We start from the raw sequence: 14,694 nt of genomic DNA, 5'->3' as shown, positions 1-14,694 counted from the left end.
ATATATATAATATATATATATATATATTATATATATGTGGATAAATTGGTAAATATCAGTATGACGGAGTATTAGGGCAAGGCTATAGATTTAAAAAAAAAACTAAAGTCACAACATTCTTAGAACAAAGTCATAATATTACAAGAATAATCTCGTAACATTATGAGAAAAAAGTCGCAACCTCAGAAAAAAGTGATAAAATTTAACGTTGAATTTCCATTTCCCTGTTTTTTTCCTTCCTCTCCTGCCTGCAGGGAAACCTGCAGCTCCTGCAGAGCTGCGTAGGCGTCCTGAAAGGCAACACTTAACCGTCCGACCCGCCTGCAGCCAGCTGGACACGCCGCTGTGAGGGCGGAGCCTGCAGGAACGGACAAACACTGAGAACCGCGGACCAGACCAACAGCCGAGGGTCGCAAATGACACCAAGTCTGTTTTCCTTATCACCACCACCCCCCCACCCTCTAAAGACACACCATGCTTGTTCTGGTTGATTATCAGAACCTCACTGGTCCTACCGGCCGAATGCAAGCCATGCAACACTCCTGCTGTGCTTTTATTCTAGACTAGTAGAACCAGAAGTCCATTTACAGCCTTTATTTCCCCTAAATATGTCCTTCATTAAAAAGTAATCCAGTATGATTACCCACAGAAAAATCCGGTTCATCTGATCTCTGCAGTCTGGATCCAGTGCAGCTCCTCGGCTGTAGGACAAACCATCAGTAGTGCTGCTGAGTTTAAGCACTAAGAACTCTTTTAAATAGCCTAAATGAAATACCTTATAATCTGAAGATAGATGCAAAGAGCTGATAAATCTGTTAGATCACTAATCCACGCTCGCTATAAACCAACCAGACACATAGAGATGTAGAGCGAGGTACGAAGCATCCTGTGGGTCTTCCTGGGTGACCTCCAGGGTCTAAAGGTGAAACTATTTTCTACTGAAAGAAATCAAACTCCATGAGAAAAAACAACATATCAAGTAATAAAGCAAACATCACTGGAACATGAAACCCAACCGTTTCTAGCGTCTCACATGTTCTCCTTCCATATTTTCTCCTGATTAAATATGTTACATATTTGACCTTAGCTGGACGGTTACTATAGTAACGACAAACGTACTTCAAAGGTTTCTATTCTGTTTTTTTTTACACATGAGAAGTTTTGTTGTTACCCGTCCACGCCGCCCTCCTCGGTTGTCATGGCGATGCTTGTATACCTGGGAGCTGTTTCCATGTGTTTCAGCTGATGGGAGCCAGCTCTTAGTACCTGTTCTAGTTGGTGTCATTAAAGAAGAAGAAAAATCTATGAAACACAACTTGTACTTGTTTGTATTAACCAATGAATGCTAATCGTCTGTTGCTTCGGTTCTGTCTAGAGATGCTTCTGTTTTCCATTCCAGTCGATGGTGGAGCTTCACTCTGTTTGCCTTAATGTCAGTCGTTCCGTTTGACTTTTCAAAACGAAGAGAGAAAACTTCAGAATGCACGTTTGCTTTTGTATTATTTTCCTTTGTATGAATGTTTGTTTTTTTTCACTCTTTTGTGACCAAAGCTTCCATCACCAATTAAAGATGAACGATTATTAACGGCGATGTGATGAAACGGTGCAGATTTAAATGATTGATTTTGAAATTTGAACGTTTTACTTGTTTAATCTTCAGCAGGTCTGTAATCCACCACAGCCATCCGGATTCAATTAAACTTTATGGACACTTTTCTTACAAACGCTGTCTCTGAATGATTTTCTGGTGCCGTCCAACTGCAGGAAACATTTCCAAAACATTCAGACATCTGATTTCTATATTATCGGGCTAATATTGGGGTTTTCTGACCCACAGAACCGTAACATCCAACAGACTATTAGAAATGGCTTGGCTTAAATGATCTGCAGAGTCAGTTTCCAGTGAAGAAGACCGTCTCCCAGTATTTCATATATCACACTAATATGTAGAGTAAATAAAAGTTTGTATAGGTGAAATATTCCCGCCTGGTTCTTAATATTATCCCATCCTTTTCTCCTCCCTTTATTAAAGAATGTAGAACACAATGCAGGAAATTATAAATAAAACTTTTGAACACAAACGAATGAGAACAGTAAGGGGGTATGGAAATGAAAGCGGAACAATGCAACAATAAGCTCTTAAACTTAAGTTTAACTTGGTTTAGTGCTAAATGAAAGATTCCAGTAGGATGAAGTTAATGGAACTGCTTTATAAAGCTTATTTAAATCCTGGGGCCATAAAACTCTGTTTCCATGTATGGTTAATACAACTATTCCTTTTTTGTGCACATTATGTTTTTGATAAAAATCCTTCTATTAAGTGTGTCTAAGCCCCCCCCTCCCTTCAGTGTCCACCATATTGGATCAGTCCATTTGCTGCACATGTTCAGAAAGGTCCAATCAGACAGCAGCAAACCATTTGAAAACAAACCATGCAAAGAGCAGTGTTGCCAACTTAGCGCTTTAGTCGCTATATTTAGCCACTTTTCAGACCCCTCTAGCACTTTGATTTCTAAAAAGCTCCTAGCGCCAAATCTAGAGACTTTTTTCTGCTACTGGAGACTTTGGAGACAACATCTAAAAGCAGCGAACTCTGCTCTCCAGAGCGAGTAGATTGGTAACCCCGCCTCCTGCTCTCCTCTATCTTGTCTGCTGTCATGATTCATGCAGCTATTATTTCATCCAAATGAAAAATGGAGAACAGATAAGCAGATCATGGCTTGTCTACAGTGAAAAGAAGGACTGGGTTATTTACTTTGGCCTTTTTGGAAACACAGGAAGGAGCAATCAGCTAAGTGAGCTTAGTGCTTGGAAAAAATCTTTCATTCCTTTAGAGACAGCATGAAAAGTCAGCTGAGTACAAAACATAGAGAGGAAAACAAGAAGAAAAGGGACAAGAAGAGAGGGACACAACCTAGAACAGATAATGGATGTCTATTCTATTAACATTTCTCTATCTGGATAATGGGGCTGTTTGATGTGTTCTCTGTTCAGAGTGCCCCCTGCCTGTCTTTGCCTAGGGCCCCACATTTCCTATATCCGCCCATGATCAGACTGGCGGGAAATCAACACCACATAGAGTAAAAGTTACTCTGCAATGCTGTCAATTTTTACACAGATTTTTAACTCCAACACTTGAGCAGATTTACTCTTAGTATAGATGTAAATATTCTAGAGTTAAATATGTTAAATGAATTTTTAACACCCAATCTTTTACTGTGTAATTGTGTAAAAAAGCATGACAAAATAAATGATCAGCTAAACAATGCGAATTATATAACGCTAACAGTCAGTTTAAGGAAAAACAAAAAAAGGTTTTAGATGAGATCTAGTTGTTTAGGGAAAAGATAAAGTTGTTGGGTTAAAATTTATAAAACTTTTCTGGAATTTTAACAATGCTTTTTTAAAATCCCTTAAACTAACAAAGGCCGCAAATGTTTTTTTTTTTTTTTACCTTGTGCCTTGATTATTTTTTTCACTTATTGCAATTATGTTTCTCATTTATCTGTCTTAATTTTTTTTGTATAAATGTTTTAAATTTTTTCAATAACAAAAAAGAAGTTGAGTTATGCGCTTTTATTTTGAAGGCCGTGACCGGAAGCCATGTTTATTTCTCAGGAAGAGGCAGAGTGGTAGAGAGGTGTGCTGAATTCACAGTTGGTGTCAAAATGAGCTCCATTGGAACCGGAGTGAGTAATTTACAGTTTATTTTCACCTGTATTTCATTTTTACTGGGTTTGAAGTTTTCTAAGTTTGCTGTATTTTAAAACCATAATTATATTTGACTTCTAAAAAAGCCTTTTCCTGGAAGCTAGTCATCTAGTTAGCCTGCTGAGTCACAGACCGGCCTGTTAGCACAGGCTAAAGTGAAAGTAAAGTCCCTCCTCGATTTATTTCTAATTGATGTTTTTCTATTTTGGCGAAGCTTTGTTGACTTATGATTTGACAAAACAAAAAATATTTACCGAATCTTGCATCTCATTCGATAAATGTACTTGAATTAATGCTAATGCTAACAGCTAGCTACGTTGCACGCCAGACTCTGTGTTTAAGAAATCAGATTTTAGTTGGAGTTGTTCATCTCTCAATGAAAAATTCGCCTTACAGCTTAAAGTGATTATTTAGATTGTTTTGCTTCATTCGGCGTCTAATTAAAGTAAGTTCACCTGTTGTTTGCTGTTAATCCTCAGTTTATTTTCAGTTATCTGTCTGTGGTCTTGGCATGATGTGCATCAGCAGGATAACATATACATGTATTTATAGATTTATTAAAACTTTAGTTCACATGTATAAAAATTCACACACAGTGAATTACATGAATCCAAATAACCAAAATGTAGTGCAACTCAAAATAGTATTTTTTTATGTTTTTTACGTCTACTTAAAGTGATGCACCGCAGATGGTTTTTAGTTTAGAGCTCATTCATTAAAAACTCGGTAAATAAACGAGACTATCAGATCTGACATGGAAGTTATGCTGAAATCAAGATCCCAAAGCTTAAAGGAAAAGGTGGCCTCAGAAGCCAAGCCATGGTTTGAGGATCTATGTCATAGATTCTATGACATCTGCTGGTGATGGTCCACTCTGTTTGGCCAGGTCTACATACTTCTCTTCACAGCAAGAAGCTTCATGGAGATGCTGGTTTCATTTTCCATCTGGTTCCTTTCTGCACTCTTTAAAGTACCAATACCTGCATGGATCACCTTCATGAAGCAGCCTGGGCTTCAGCTGAACCTCCAGAAGCAAATAGAAATGGATATTTTTCTTTATCAAACCTTTATTTGTCTATGAATTATTGGTCAAATGAAATGGAACAGTGCATATTAATGAATGGACAGAGCTTTGGTCAATGAACCATTAATCTGGTATAAAAAGCTACATTTCCTTCAGTAAAAACAAACAAGACAAACTTTCACACAGTTTTTTAAACATAAATAAATGTTCCGTAGAAATTGGCATCTTGCAGCCAACTGTCTGTCTTCTCTGGTATAAGCTACTAAATTTGGGAAAGTGTTGCCAACTTCTCTGCAAGAAAAATAGCTTTTGGATGTCCTAAAAAAGCGCTAGATGACATCATCGCCTAATTTGCTTACATCATATCATCCGGCTGCAGGAGATTTTGAATTCCTACAACAGTTAAACATTAATTTCATGATTAAATTTTTCAATCTAGGGGATCAGCAGCAGTTTTGCACATTTCATTTGCAATGGAGATAGAAAGTAGAAAGGTTTTCTGTCTCTTCCTGCTCTGCACGATGACAGCGGACATCATCATGCATTTACACAGGAAAAAAAGACACTTTATTTGGCACTAGGCAATTAAAATAAATAAAGAAACTAGTTTTAGTGACAAAAGCTCCAAGTTGGCAACACTGATTTGGGATTTTTTTATTACCTGTAAGTTAAACTCATGGAAACCAACAGAAATAAATTTACTTCTATCAGTCAGGGTTTGATTTTTGCGTTGTATTAGTAAAACTGATAAGCGTATTGGAACCATTTCAGGGAACGTGTTTGTTAAATCTCTGTGTTCAGGATCATGTTTCTCAGCACTAACGTAGCCTTTCTGTTTGCTGCAGTACGACCTGTCTGCCTCCACTTTCTCTCCGGATGGCCGCGTGTTTCAAGTGGAGTACGCCATGAAGGCTGTAGAGAACAGCAGGTGAGTCTCCGTTTGCTCGTCACTGGTCAGGCTTTGCACCTTTTCTTCAAGCCGTCCAGGTTTGGATGATGTCAAGAACGACCCTGTTAGCTTTGAATGCTTTGTCTGCAGCACCGCCATCGGGATCCGCTGTAAGGACGGCGTGGTGTTCGGGGTGGAGAAACTGGTCCTGTCCAAACTCTACGAGGAGGGCTCTAATAAGCGCATCTTTAACATTGACAGACACGTTGGCATGGTAACGTAGATGGTTTCCTAACCCTCAACTGCACAGATGATTGGAGTGATTCTAGATTCATGTAGCTGTTGAAGCGAGGCCGACTGTGGCGCTAAAATCAGAGAGGATTTATGTCTTTGATTATATCCGCTCTACTGATGGACTGAATGATCAACTTTTGTGTTTAGTTCAGGTTTTACACTCTGTCAAGCTAACCTAATTTTATTTACTGGAATTACAATTAAAGATTAGGAACATATTTGCAGAATATTCTCATCTGAACAGAAGGAAAAGACCGTTTAATGCTTTGGTCAGAAATCAAAAATCTGACTTTATCTTTGATGTGAAAGAATCTATTGAGGAGGTTCTGATTCACACAAACCTTCACAGTTCTTCCCACAGATGTTATCTGGACTAAGTGTGTCGTACGTTGATGGTTGTCGTCCATTTTGAGCAGTTAGTGCCCCTGGATTCCTCCAGCAGGCTGGTTTCTAGATGAGGCCCTTTCCTCTTGTTGCTGTTAGTGAAGAGCAGCCGTCCCTCTTAAAGCAAACAGCGACACATCCTAACATGTTCTGCTGTTTGCAGGATCCTCTCTTAGTTTCCTCCTAATATGAAAATAATCCCTCTGCCCAAACGCCGCCTTTTCAATCCAGTTACACTGATGGAGAGAACCAACCAAGCCAACTCTTAAACGCGTTTAAAGCGTAATGTTGTGGTATGTTGAGATTATTCCAGGTCTTAATAAACAGGAACCAATGGTAGCAAGCTAGCACGGCCACAGATCAGAAACGTTTTAGTGATTGTGTTATAGAGCTCAAACAATCAATCTGATTAATCACTTATTTAAATAATCAAAGCTAACTTAATAATCGATTAATCGTTAACTGGAGAAAAGAGACTAACGTGCTTTTAGTTTTTCTTTCAGGACGGAGGCGTAAAAACGTGTTTGCAATATCAACATGGTAGCCAGTGATATGTCAGTTCAGAGTTAAAATGAACTAGCTTAAAGTTCATAGTTCACTTTATAAAACCTGTAAGTGAAAGAGTTCAGGTTCATTTGGTAAATGAAGCCTCGATCCTCCACAAGAGAAGCTCATATCTTCCCCTTTAGATGTGTGATCATGATGGATGATAGAAAACTGGATGTGTTCTGGATGCGCAGTGAAGCCTTTATTTAGCGAAATGACACAGAACTTCAGGAACATTCAGAGACATTCAGAGACATTCAGGGACATTCAGGGACATTCAGGAACATTCAGGAACATTCAGAGACATTCAGAGACATTCAGAGACATTCAGAGACATTCAGGAACATTCAGAGACATTCAGGAACATTCAGAGACATTCAGAGACATTCAGAGACATTCAGAGACATTCAGGAACATTCAGAGACATTCAGGAACATTCAGAGACATTCAGAGACATTCAGGTTCTGCTGAAAAGATCTGGATCCTTCTTCCATTCCACAGTCTTCCAAAGTGGCATAAAAACCTGAATGGAAACTTTGCTGTTGACCCTTTATAGGGCAAGTTAGCGTCTTTGATCACTTGCCTTATAAATGGAGCCTCCAATAACACTATTGGCTGGAAATGTTCAAAGCTTTTCACCTTATAAAGGGTTAAATGTTGGAGCAGAAGATGCGGCAGATTCCTGTAGGTCCATCTAGAGCTGAGTGATTTTGGTTAGCAACCCTCGCTAAGCTAAGCGCTGCATAGAACAGGGAGGAAGCTCACTAAGTTCTTCTCTGATTCAGAAATAGATTTGATTCTATTGTGATTATTCTGCTAATGCAGGTTATTGTCCAGCCTGTTGGTTAGTTGGTTAGAAATTGTTCAAAGGTTGTTTTTTTTTTTATTCCATCATCAACAAAAGCTCGGATTTCTTCTCAGATGAGGATATAATAAACGTTGAAACGGCTGTTTTAGGAGAACATTTCTGCTCCCTGTGCTCCTCCAGGCGGTGGCGGGCCTGTTGGCGGACGCTCGCTCCCTGGCCGAGGTAGCCAGAGAAGAAGCTTCCAACTTCAGATCAAACTACGGACACGACATTCCTCTGAAGGTAAACGCAGCAGCCAAGCGTTTCCCGTTTAGAAGCCGACGGCGTGTCTGAGGCTTTCCTCTGCTGTTGTTGCAGCACCTGTCAGACAGAGTGGCCATGTACGTCCACGCTTACACGCTGTACAGCGCCGTGAGGCCGTTCGGCTGCAGGTGAGGCAAACCTTTCTTCCTGTTATTCTCCTCCTCATTCATACCTCAGTCAGACCTGGTTAATATGCGGCCCGAGGCGCCGCTTCACTTTAAAACCACCTTCGATGTGATCAGTGAGACTCTTAAACTGTCCCTGATGCGGGATAAACCACAGATTGTCAAACTTTCTGGAGACGGTCAGCGATTCGATCAGCTCCAACTGAACAGAGCTGTAACATTAATCCTGTTTTGTTTTTATAATGAATGGAAGACGCCATTTTATTACAGCTTAAAGCACGAACAGGCGTCCAGTTAATCTGCTGAGACGTTACGGACGACATAAAGGCATCGATATATTTGATTTAATCCCAGACGGAAATGACTCTCTGCATTTAAACCCCTCCCCCCGGGGAGCAGTGTGGGGTTAAGGGTCTGGCTCAGGGACCCAGAGTGGCAGTCTGTGGGAGTGGGGGATCGAACTCACAACCTCAGGATTCAAAGCCCTATGCCCTGACCACTAGAGGCCGCCACTCTCCCGATTTATCAATAATAATCTTCATTCTTCTTATTAATCCAATATTTTATTGATCCTTTTAATTTATTCCAGCAAAACCATAAAGAATTAAATGTTGATCTCATGAAATTAATACATTTATTTATTCATACAATGTGCAAAATACTCATTAAATATACGCTTAAATTGCAAAATGGACAAATTAATTTAAAGTACATTAAAAATGGATTATTATATATTTTTTAAATGAATGCTTCACTTTATATTAATAAATGAATTTAGCTTAAAGGAGTGATGGGGAGATGAAGCTTCATGAAGCATTGAACCGTTTGGGCTAATCAAAGTTCACCACCACCTACTGGTGGAATCTAGAACTACAGTTAGTAATAGAATCTGTGATGTTTTGCAATTGTTTTTTTTTTTTTGTCTATTTTCCCTATTTAATATCATTTAAAATTGTTAATTATTGGTCTGTAAAATAATACAAAAAGAGTGTTTAAAAAGAGAAATGATTTAAGGTTCATAGTTTCTGCCATTTTAGTGAAATAAGTTCAAGCAGGCAGTGAAAGTGGGCAACTTGGGCAAAATAAAAGGTTTTAGTCATTTTTATTCAACATAATTTTTCCACAGTTTTTGGTTTTAATCTGGTTGGAAGTTATTTGTTCAACGGATCCTTTGGCTAAACCAACCAACCAATTTAATTTAATTTAGTTTTTACCCAATCTCTATTTCTATGAGGGCAAACCAGAACAAATAAGCCACATTAGCCAAAATACTGGTTTAGTCAGAGTCATCGCTGCTTCCTAAAGCCTCAAATATTGAAAAAAAAATTCACTATCAGGTGTGAAAAGGTGTTGAATGGTGAGGATGTGAGCAGAACCCGATTCCCTCCATCGGTTCCTCTGCAGGACACGATGCTGGAGTGGAAAAGTTGGAGCTGATCTAAATGAAGAGGCTGAATCTTTGGCTCTGAGGGGCCCCGGGGCCTTTTTCAACCGTGTTTCACTACTAATCCAAATTCCCTCCTGCTGGACGCAGATCCGCCTCCTTTAATCTGCAGAGCTGCACTGGGAGGACTGGAAGTTTATCCAAACCTTTCCAAGTAAAAGTGAAGTAAAATTAAAGCCAGTATATTAGGAATATTTTACGTTCTGTGTTCATTTCCTGGGTTTCCATAATAGAAATATTTTTCTCTATTCATGTGTTTAATGATTTATATATAATATCTTTCCATTTCAACTTGTTAAGGTAAAGCAATCGCAAGAAAATGTCAAAATGAACTCAGTTCTATTATAAAGTCGTCTCTAACGTGTGTTTGGCAGTTTTCTATATTCAGTGAATTACTGAATACCTCCATAATAAACCACAATAGACAATAACTGCAGTTTAATTTTCCACGACACCTGAGAAAACGGTAGACAGAAAACAAACTTTGAAATGTCTATTTAATTTTCTTGGAAGTGTTTTTATTGTGGGAGCAGCAGATTTCCCAGCATGATGCAGCGTTTAACTTTAGGTGAAGCTCCAGCAGGAGAAACATCCGTCTGGAAGAGACGCATCATGTTGGAATAAATGAAAGAAAATCACCCAAAAATGATAAAACCTGATTTTCTTGGTCTTTAAGTGGCGAGGAGGCAGATCTAAGTGAGCTCTCACCTCACAAGAAGAAAAAAAAAGTCTCCTAATAAAATCTAGCAGCTCATACAAACTTTCCCTGAATGCGTCGATTAAAACATCTGGAATAATCTTGCAGTCCTGCGGGTGCAGGAGATCCAGCTGTTCAGGTTCTTCTCCCTTTATCTGAGCTCCTGTTGAAGAGTTAAGAGTAAGAACGGTTTTCCTGCAGCGCCGTAGATGTTTACAGGTTGTTGGTCATGGGTGCCATCCATCAGCCTGAACATAATCTTTAGCACACGGAGCAGAAGGAACCTTGATCCCAGCACCTAGAAATGCATGTGTTAGATTGGCTCCGACGGACACGGCAGCTGATGCTTCTCTCTAACGCGCCGTCGTCTGTCTGACCCCTCAGTTTCATCCTGGGCTCCTACGACAAAGACGACGGTCCGCAGCTCTACATGGTCGACCCGTCCGGCATCTCTCACGTGAGTCTCAGTGGGAGTGGGTGAGCGAGTGGGGGGGGGGAGCAGCAGACTAACCTCCATGTGTGTTCAGGGTTACTGGGGTTGTGCCATCGGAAAAGCCAAACAAGCTGCTAAGACGGAGATCGAGAAGCTGCAGGTGAGAAGTTTCCCTTTAGTTTTTTATCTGAGCTCCACAGAACCAGCTAGCTTAGAGGGGTTAGCGCTGCTCGGACCAGCATGGCCGCCTGACCCGGGATGAAGGCGGGGGGAGGGAGGGAGGGAGCCGACCAGCCTGAAGGTGACCTGCTAACTCCCTGCTCTGATCTCTGAACTCTTCTTATCCTCCAACAGATGAAAGACATGACGTGCAGAGAGCTGGTCAAAGAAGTCGCCAAAATGTGAGTAAAACCCTGAAGCTGTAGGAACCAGAAGCATCTGCGTTTCCTCCATCCTCAGATTGAAACTAATTCAGCCTGATCTTCTTTTAGAACAATAATCATTTTATTCTCTTGTAATGAATCATTGAAAGCAAAGAGGATTAAAGTCGGATGGATCTTCTCCATCAGGCCCTCAGCATGGAGGGCGGGGCCAGCGCTGTCATGGTTGAGCCGGTTGGTTCAGCTCTCTTCTGCTTCCTTTGACAGAATCTACATCGTCCACGATGAGGTGAAGGACAAAGCGTTTGAGCTGGAGCTCAGCTGGGTGGGAGAAGGTACGAGCTTCTGGTTGCTTTAGAAACCGACCTCCTCTAAACCTGCAGAACAATCACTGATCTCTATTTGGTCCCTGGATTGCTGATTGGCCGTTGGTAGTACAGGGTTAAAGTGAAGCCACCGGCCGCCATATTGGTACTCCCTAGTTACACCGGTCTTAATGTAAATAATCAATGCGCTGCAGCATCGAACAACCATGATGTTCTTATTTTCAGGGACTGAAGACTTTTAAGATAAAGATAAATTCATCACTTTGACACAGACTGGCTGTTTCATAGCGTCAGTAGATTAACTTTAACTTATTATAAAAAGAAAAGTCCATCACATTGCACAGTCATTATGAAGTCTATAAATTATATAATATAACATATTATACAAATCAATCACAATAACATTAATCTGTTAATGGAGCAGAATAATACAGTTGATGTTTTTTTAATATACATGGATTTATTCCATTGTTATAATCATTAATAAATTTTACATCAAGTCTATTAATGCTGTAATATTTCCTGATGCAAAGTGTGCATGAATTAAGCCATATCTGTGCATTAAACTTTAAATATGTTTGAGTTGCTTTTTTTCATCAAAATAACATGAAATATCTTTCAGTTCATGACTTTTTCTAATGAAAAACAAACAAAAAAAATTCAATAAAACGTCTTCTAGGCGTCAGGAGCTCAGAGGGTTTCTGTGCGGCGGCTCCTGCTGATCTCTCGCCTTTACCTTCATGTGTCTGTTGCCCATCGCGCATCTTGTTGCCATGGTAACGCCTCTGATCCGCTTTCTCTGTTCCGCAGTGACAAACGGACGACATGAGTTGGTTCCCAAAGACATCAAGGAGGAAGCAGAGAAATACGCTAAGGTGAGACGATATCGATGAAACAATCGATCATTGATCAGCCTGAGGTTTATTCCTCCGCTTTCATTCAGACGTCTTTATATTCCTATTTATTAATCACCTGAGCCTAAGATATTTTTTTAACTTAAAGGAATAGTACACCCAAAACATGATTAGCCTTCATTTTCTACTCACCCCCATGCTGAACAACACTCTGGAGTACTTTTTTGATACCTCAAATGCATCTGGAGATCTGGGAGGCTTCTTGCTGTCTGCTGACATTCAAATAATGCAGGTCTATGGTGCCCGAGACAGAAAGGTCCATAAAAGTCCACAAAAAACGTGTCAATATTCCTCCATACTGCTCGTCCAATGTATTCCAAGTGTCCTGAGTGGGTAGCGTCCAGAATTTACTCGAAACGAAGTCATTTAGAATGTTTTTAGAGCATAAACAGTAGTGTATAGGATTTCCTGAAAGCGCGTTCACGAGTCTACGGAAACCGCGGCAGACCAAACCAGATGAAAGTGCGCATTCAGCGTCTGCTCTGCCGATAATGCAAGCGTAGAAGAAGAAATGTGCTGTTTACCTGTGCAAAGAAAGAAACAACGAAAGAAAAATGTCTGAGGACTTCAGTGTTGAGGAAGAGCATGAGTTCTTTGCCGAGCTGAATGCGCACTTTCATCTGGTTTGGTCTGCCGCGGTTTCCGTAGACTCGTGAACGCGCTTTCAGGAAATCCTATACACTACTGTTTATGCTCTAAAAACATTCTAAATGACTTCGTTTCGAGTAAATTCTGGACGCTACCCACTCAGGACACTTGGAATACATTGGACGAGCAGTATGGAGGAATATTGACACGTTTTTTGTGGACTTTTATGGACCTTTCTGCCTCGGGCACCATAGACCTCCATTATTTGAATGTCAGCAGACAGCAAGAAGCCTCCCAGATCTCCAGATGCATTTGAGATATCAAAAAAGTACTCCAGAGTGTTGTTCAGCATGGGGGTGAGTAGAAAATGAAGGCTAATCATGTTTTGGGTGTACTATTCCTTTAAACTAATATTTATAGGTCAAAGGTCTGAGTAGAAAACCTGATTGGACTGATGGTGAACAGGTCTGAAATGGGAAATCTGAACCTAATTCAGTTTTTATCCTGATCCTCACCTGGTCTTTAAACAGAATGATGTGTCCTCCAGTGTTGGACCTGCATGATTCAAATACTTCCTGATGGCGAATCCGGTCCACAGCTCAGAGCCTAGTTCAGCTTTAACGTGTTTCTAATCCTGGGCTCAGATTAACCTAATCCCGCTAATAACATTTGTTAGATTAAACCGGGATCATCTGATCTGACTGGGGTCCCTCTATGGGGGACGTTCCTGAGGTTGGACTTCACTCTGACCCGCTTTGTCTTCCAGGATTCTCTAGAGGAGGAGGATGACTCCGATGAAGACAACATGTAAAATGCAGCGCCGCGTTTGTTCCTCTTCATCACATCCTGCTGCTCGGACACATCTCAGCTATTTTTATATTGTTTATGAGCTTTCATGTCTGGTTTTGCATTCTTCTTGATTTTGACTTTAAATAAAGAAACTAAACGGATTCTGATGGTTCTGTTTGAAATCCCAGTATGATCCATTTGACAGGAGGAACCGCTGGGAGCAAAGCTACGCTCCTCCTCACCGTTTCAAAAGGGCGAAGAGCAGAAAAGATTTAGTCAAAATGTTTCTTTTTAACATTAAAGTGGGAATTTAAACCGAGGGGCTCCAAATGTTTGAGTTACAATATAATCCCAGATTACAGATGAATGTTATCGTTTTAACAGCTGTTTTAAACTTGAGTCAGAACAGGAAGGTCCAGAATCACAGAGGAACCAGCAGCTCCTACTTCTGTTCTTGGATGAAACAGAAATGGTGTCGAGCATCACAGGAGAAGCTGGTGGTCTTAGTCTGGGTGGGGGGGGGTTCTGGATGTGCTCAATAGAACCAGAACAGCAGAATGCGGTTATTGTACCTCTGAGCGTCCAGCATTTTACCACACCTGAATCCCTGATAGTTTGGGTTCGGCTGCAGCCTTGAGGAACGAAGGGTCGGCGTCATGGAGGACATGATGGTCATGCAGTGCAGTGACTGGGATGCAGGCTGCGTTTAATGACTGATGAGTCATTTGTTCATTTGCTACCATGTTTGGCATGTCTCATGTCGCCACCATGGCTCTGTTCGAAAACCTAGGACACATCCTTAGAAGACTGGATTCGAAGGCCGATTACGTCATAGCGCGGCGCCGAGGTCTGGTCGGATTCCAAGAGTCTTCGTTATGCGGCCTTAAAATGCGTCCTTCATTTTGGGTCTGATGTATCCTCGGTATTCTTGGATATCCCAGGATTCATTGCGAGCCCAAGCAAGCTGTGATCAGAGGAAAGGTTACTTGGCGCCGATCAGTGGTGAAAATTGGAAGTTCAGTTTAATATAATACAAGTC

The 14,694-nt window shown here is 40.6% G+C and overlaps 2 protein-coding genes across 2 annotated transcripts in view; both read left to right on the top strand.

Annotated features, from left to right (window-relative positions):
* LOC107096058 (sorting nexin-6) overlaps positions 1-1,738 on the top strand; it is a 14,063-nt gene extending 12,325 nt beyond the window's left edge. The window contains exon 12 of the mRNA XM_015392545.1: positions 255-1,738. Within this exon, the coding sequence (XP_015248031.1) occupies positions 255-308 (54 nt within the window). The 3' untranslated portion in view covers positions 309-1,738. The remainder of the gene's footprint in view (positions 1-254) is intronic.
* A 1,857-nt stretch (positions 1,739-3,595) lies between these two features.
* psma3 (proteasome subunit alpha 3) lies at positions 3,596-13,816 on the top strand. Its single transcript, XM_015392524.1, has 11 exons — positions 3,596-3,689; positions 5,581-5,663; positions 5,775-5,898; positions 7,837-7,938; positions 8,014-8,087; positions 10,610-10,682; positions 10,753-10,818; positions 11,013-11,059; positions 11,306-11,373; positions 12,175-12,239; positions 13,633-13,816. The coding sequence occupies exons 1-11, from the start codon at positions 3,669-3,671 to the stop codon at positions 13,675-13,677; spliced, it is 768 nt and encodes a 255-aa protein (XP_015248010.1). The 5' UTR covers positions 3,596-3,668; the 3' UTR covers positions 13,678-13,816.
* The last annotated feature ends 878 nt before the right edge of the window (positions 13,817-14,694 follow it).

Source organism: Cyprinodon variegatus, unplaced genomic scaffold (genome assembly GCF_000732505.1).
Source record: "Cyprinodon variegatus isolate N-32 unplaced genomic scaffold, C_variegatus-1.0 Scaffold595, whole genome shotgun sequence".
Taxonomy (NCBI): Eukaryota; Metazoa; Chordata; class Actinopteri; order Cyprinodontiformes; family Cyprinodontidae; genus Cyprinodon; species Cyprinodon variegatus.
Note: the sequence above shows the minus strand (reverse complement) of the source record. Positions and strands in the feature narration are given on the sequence as shown.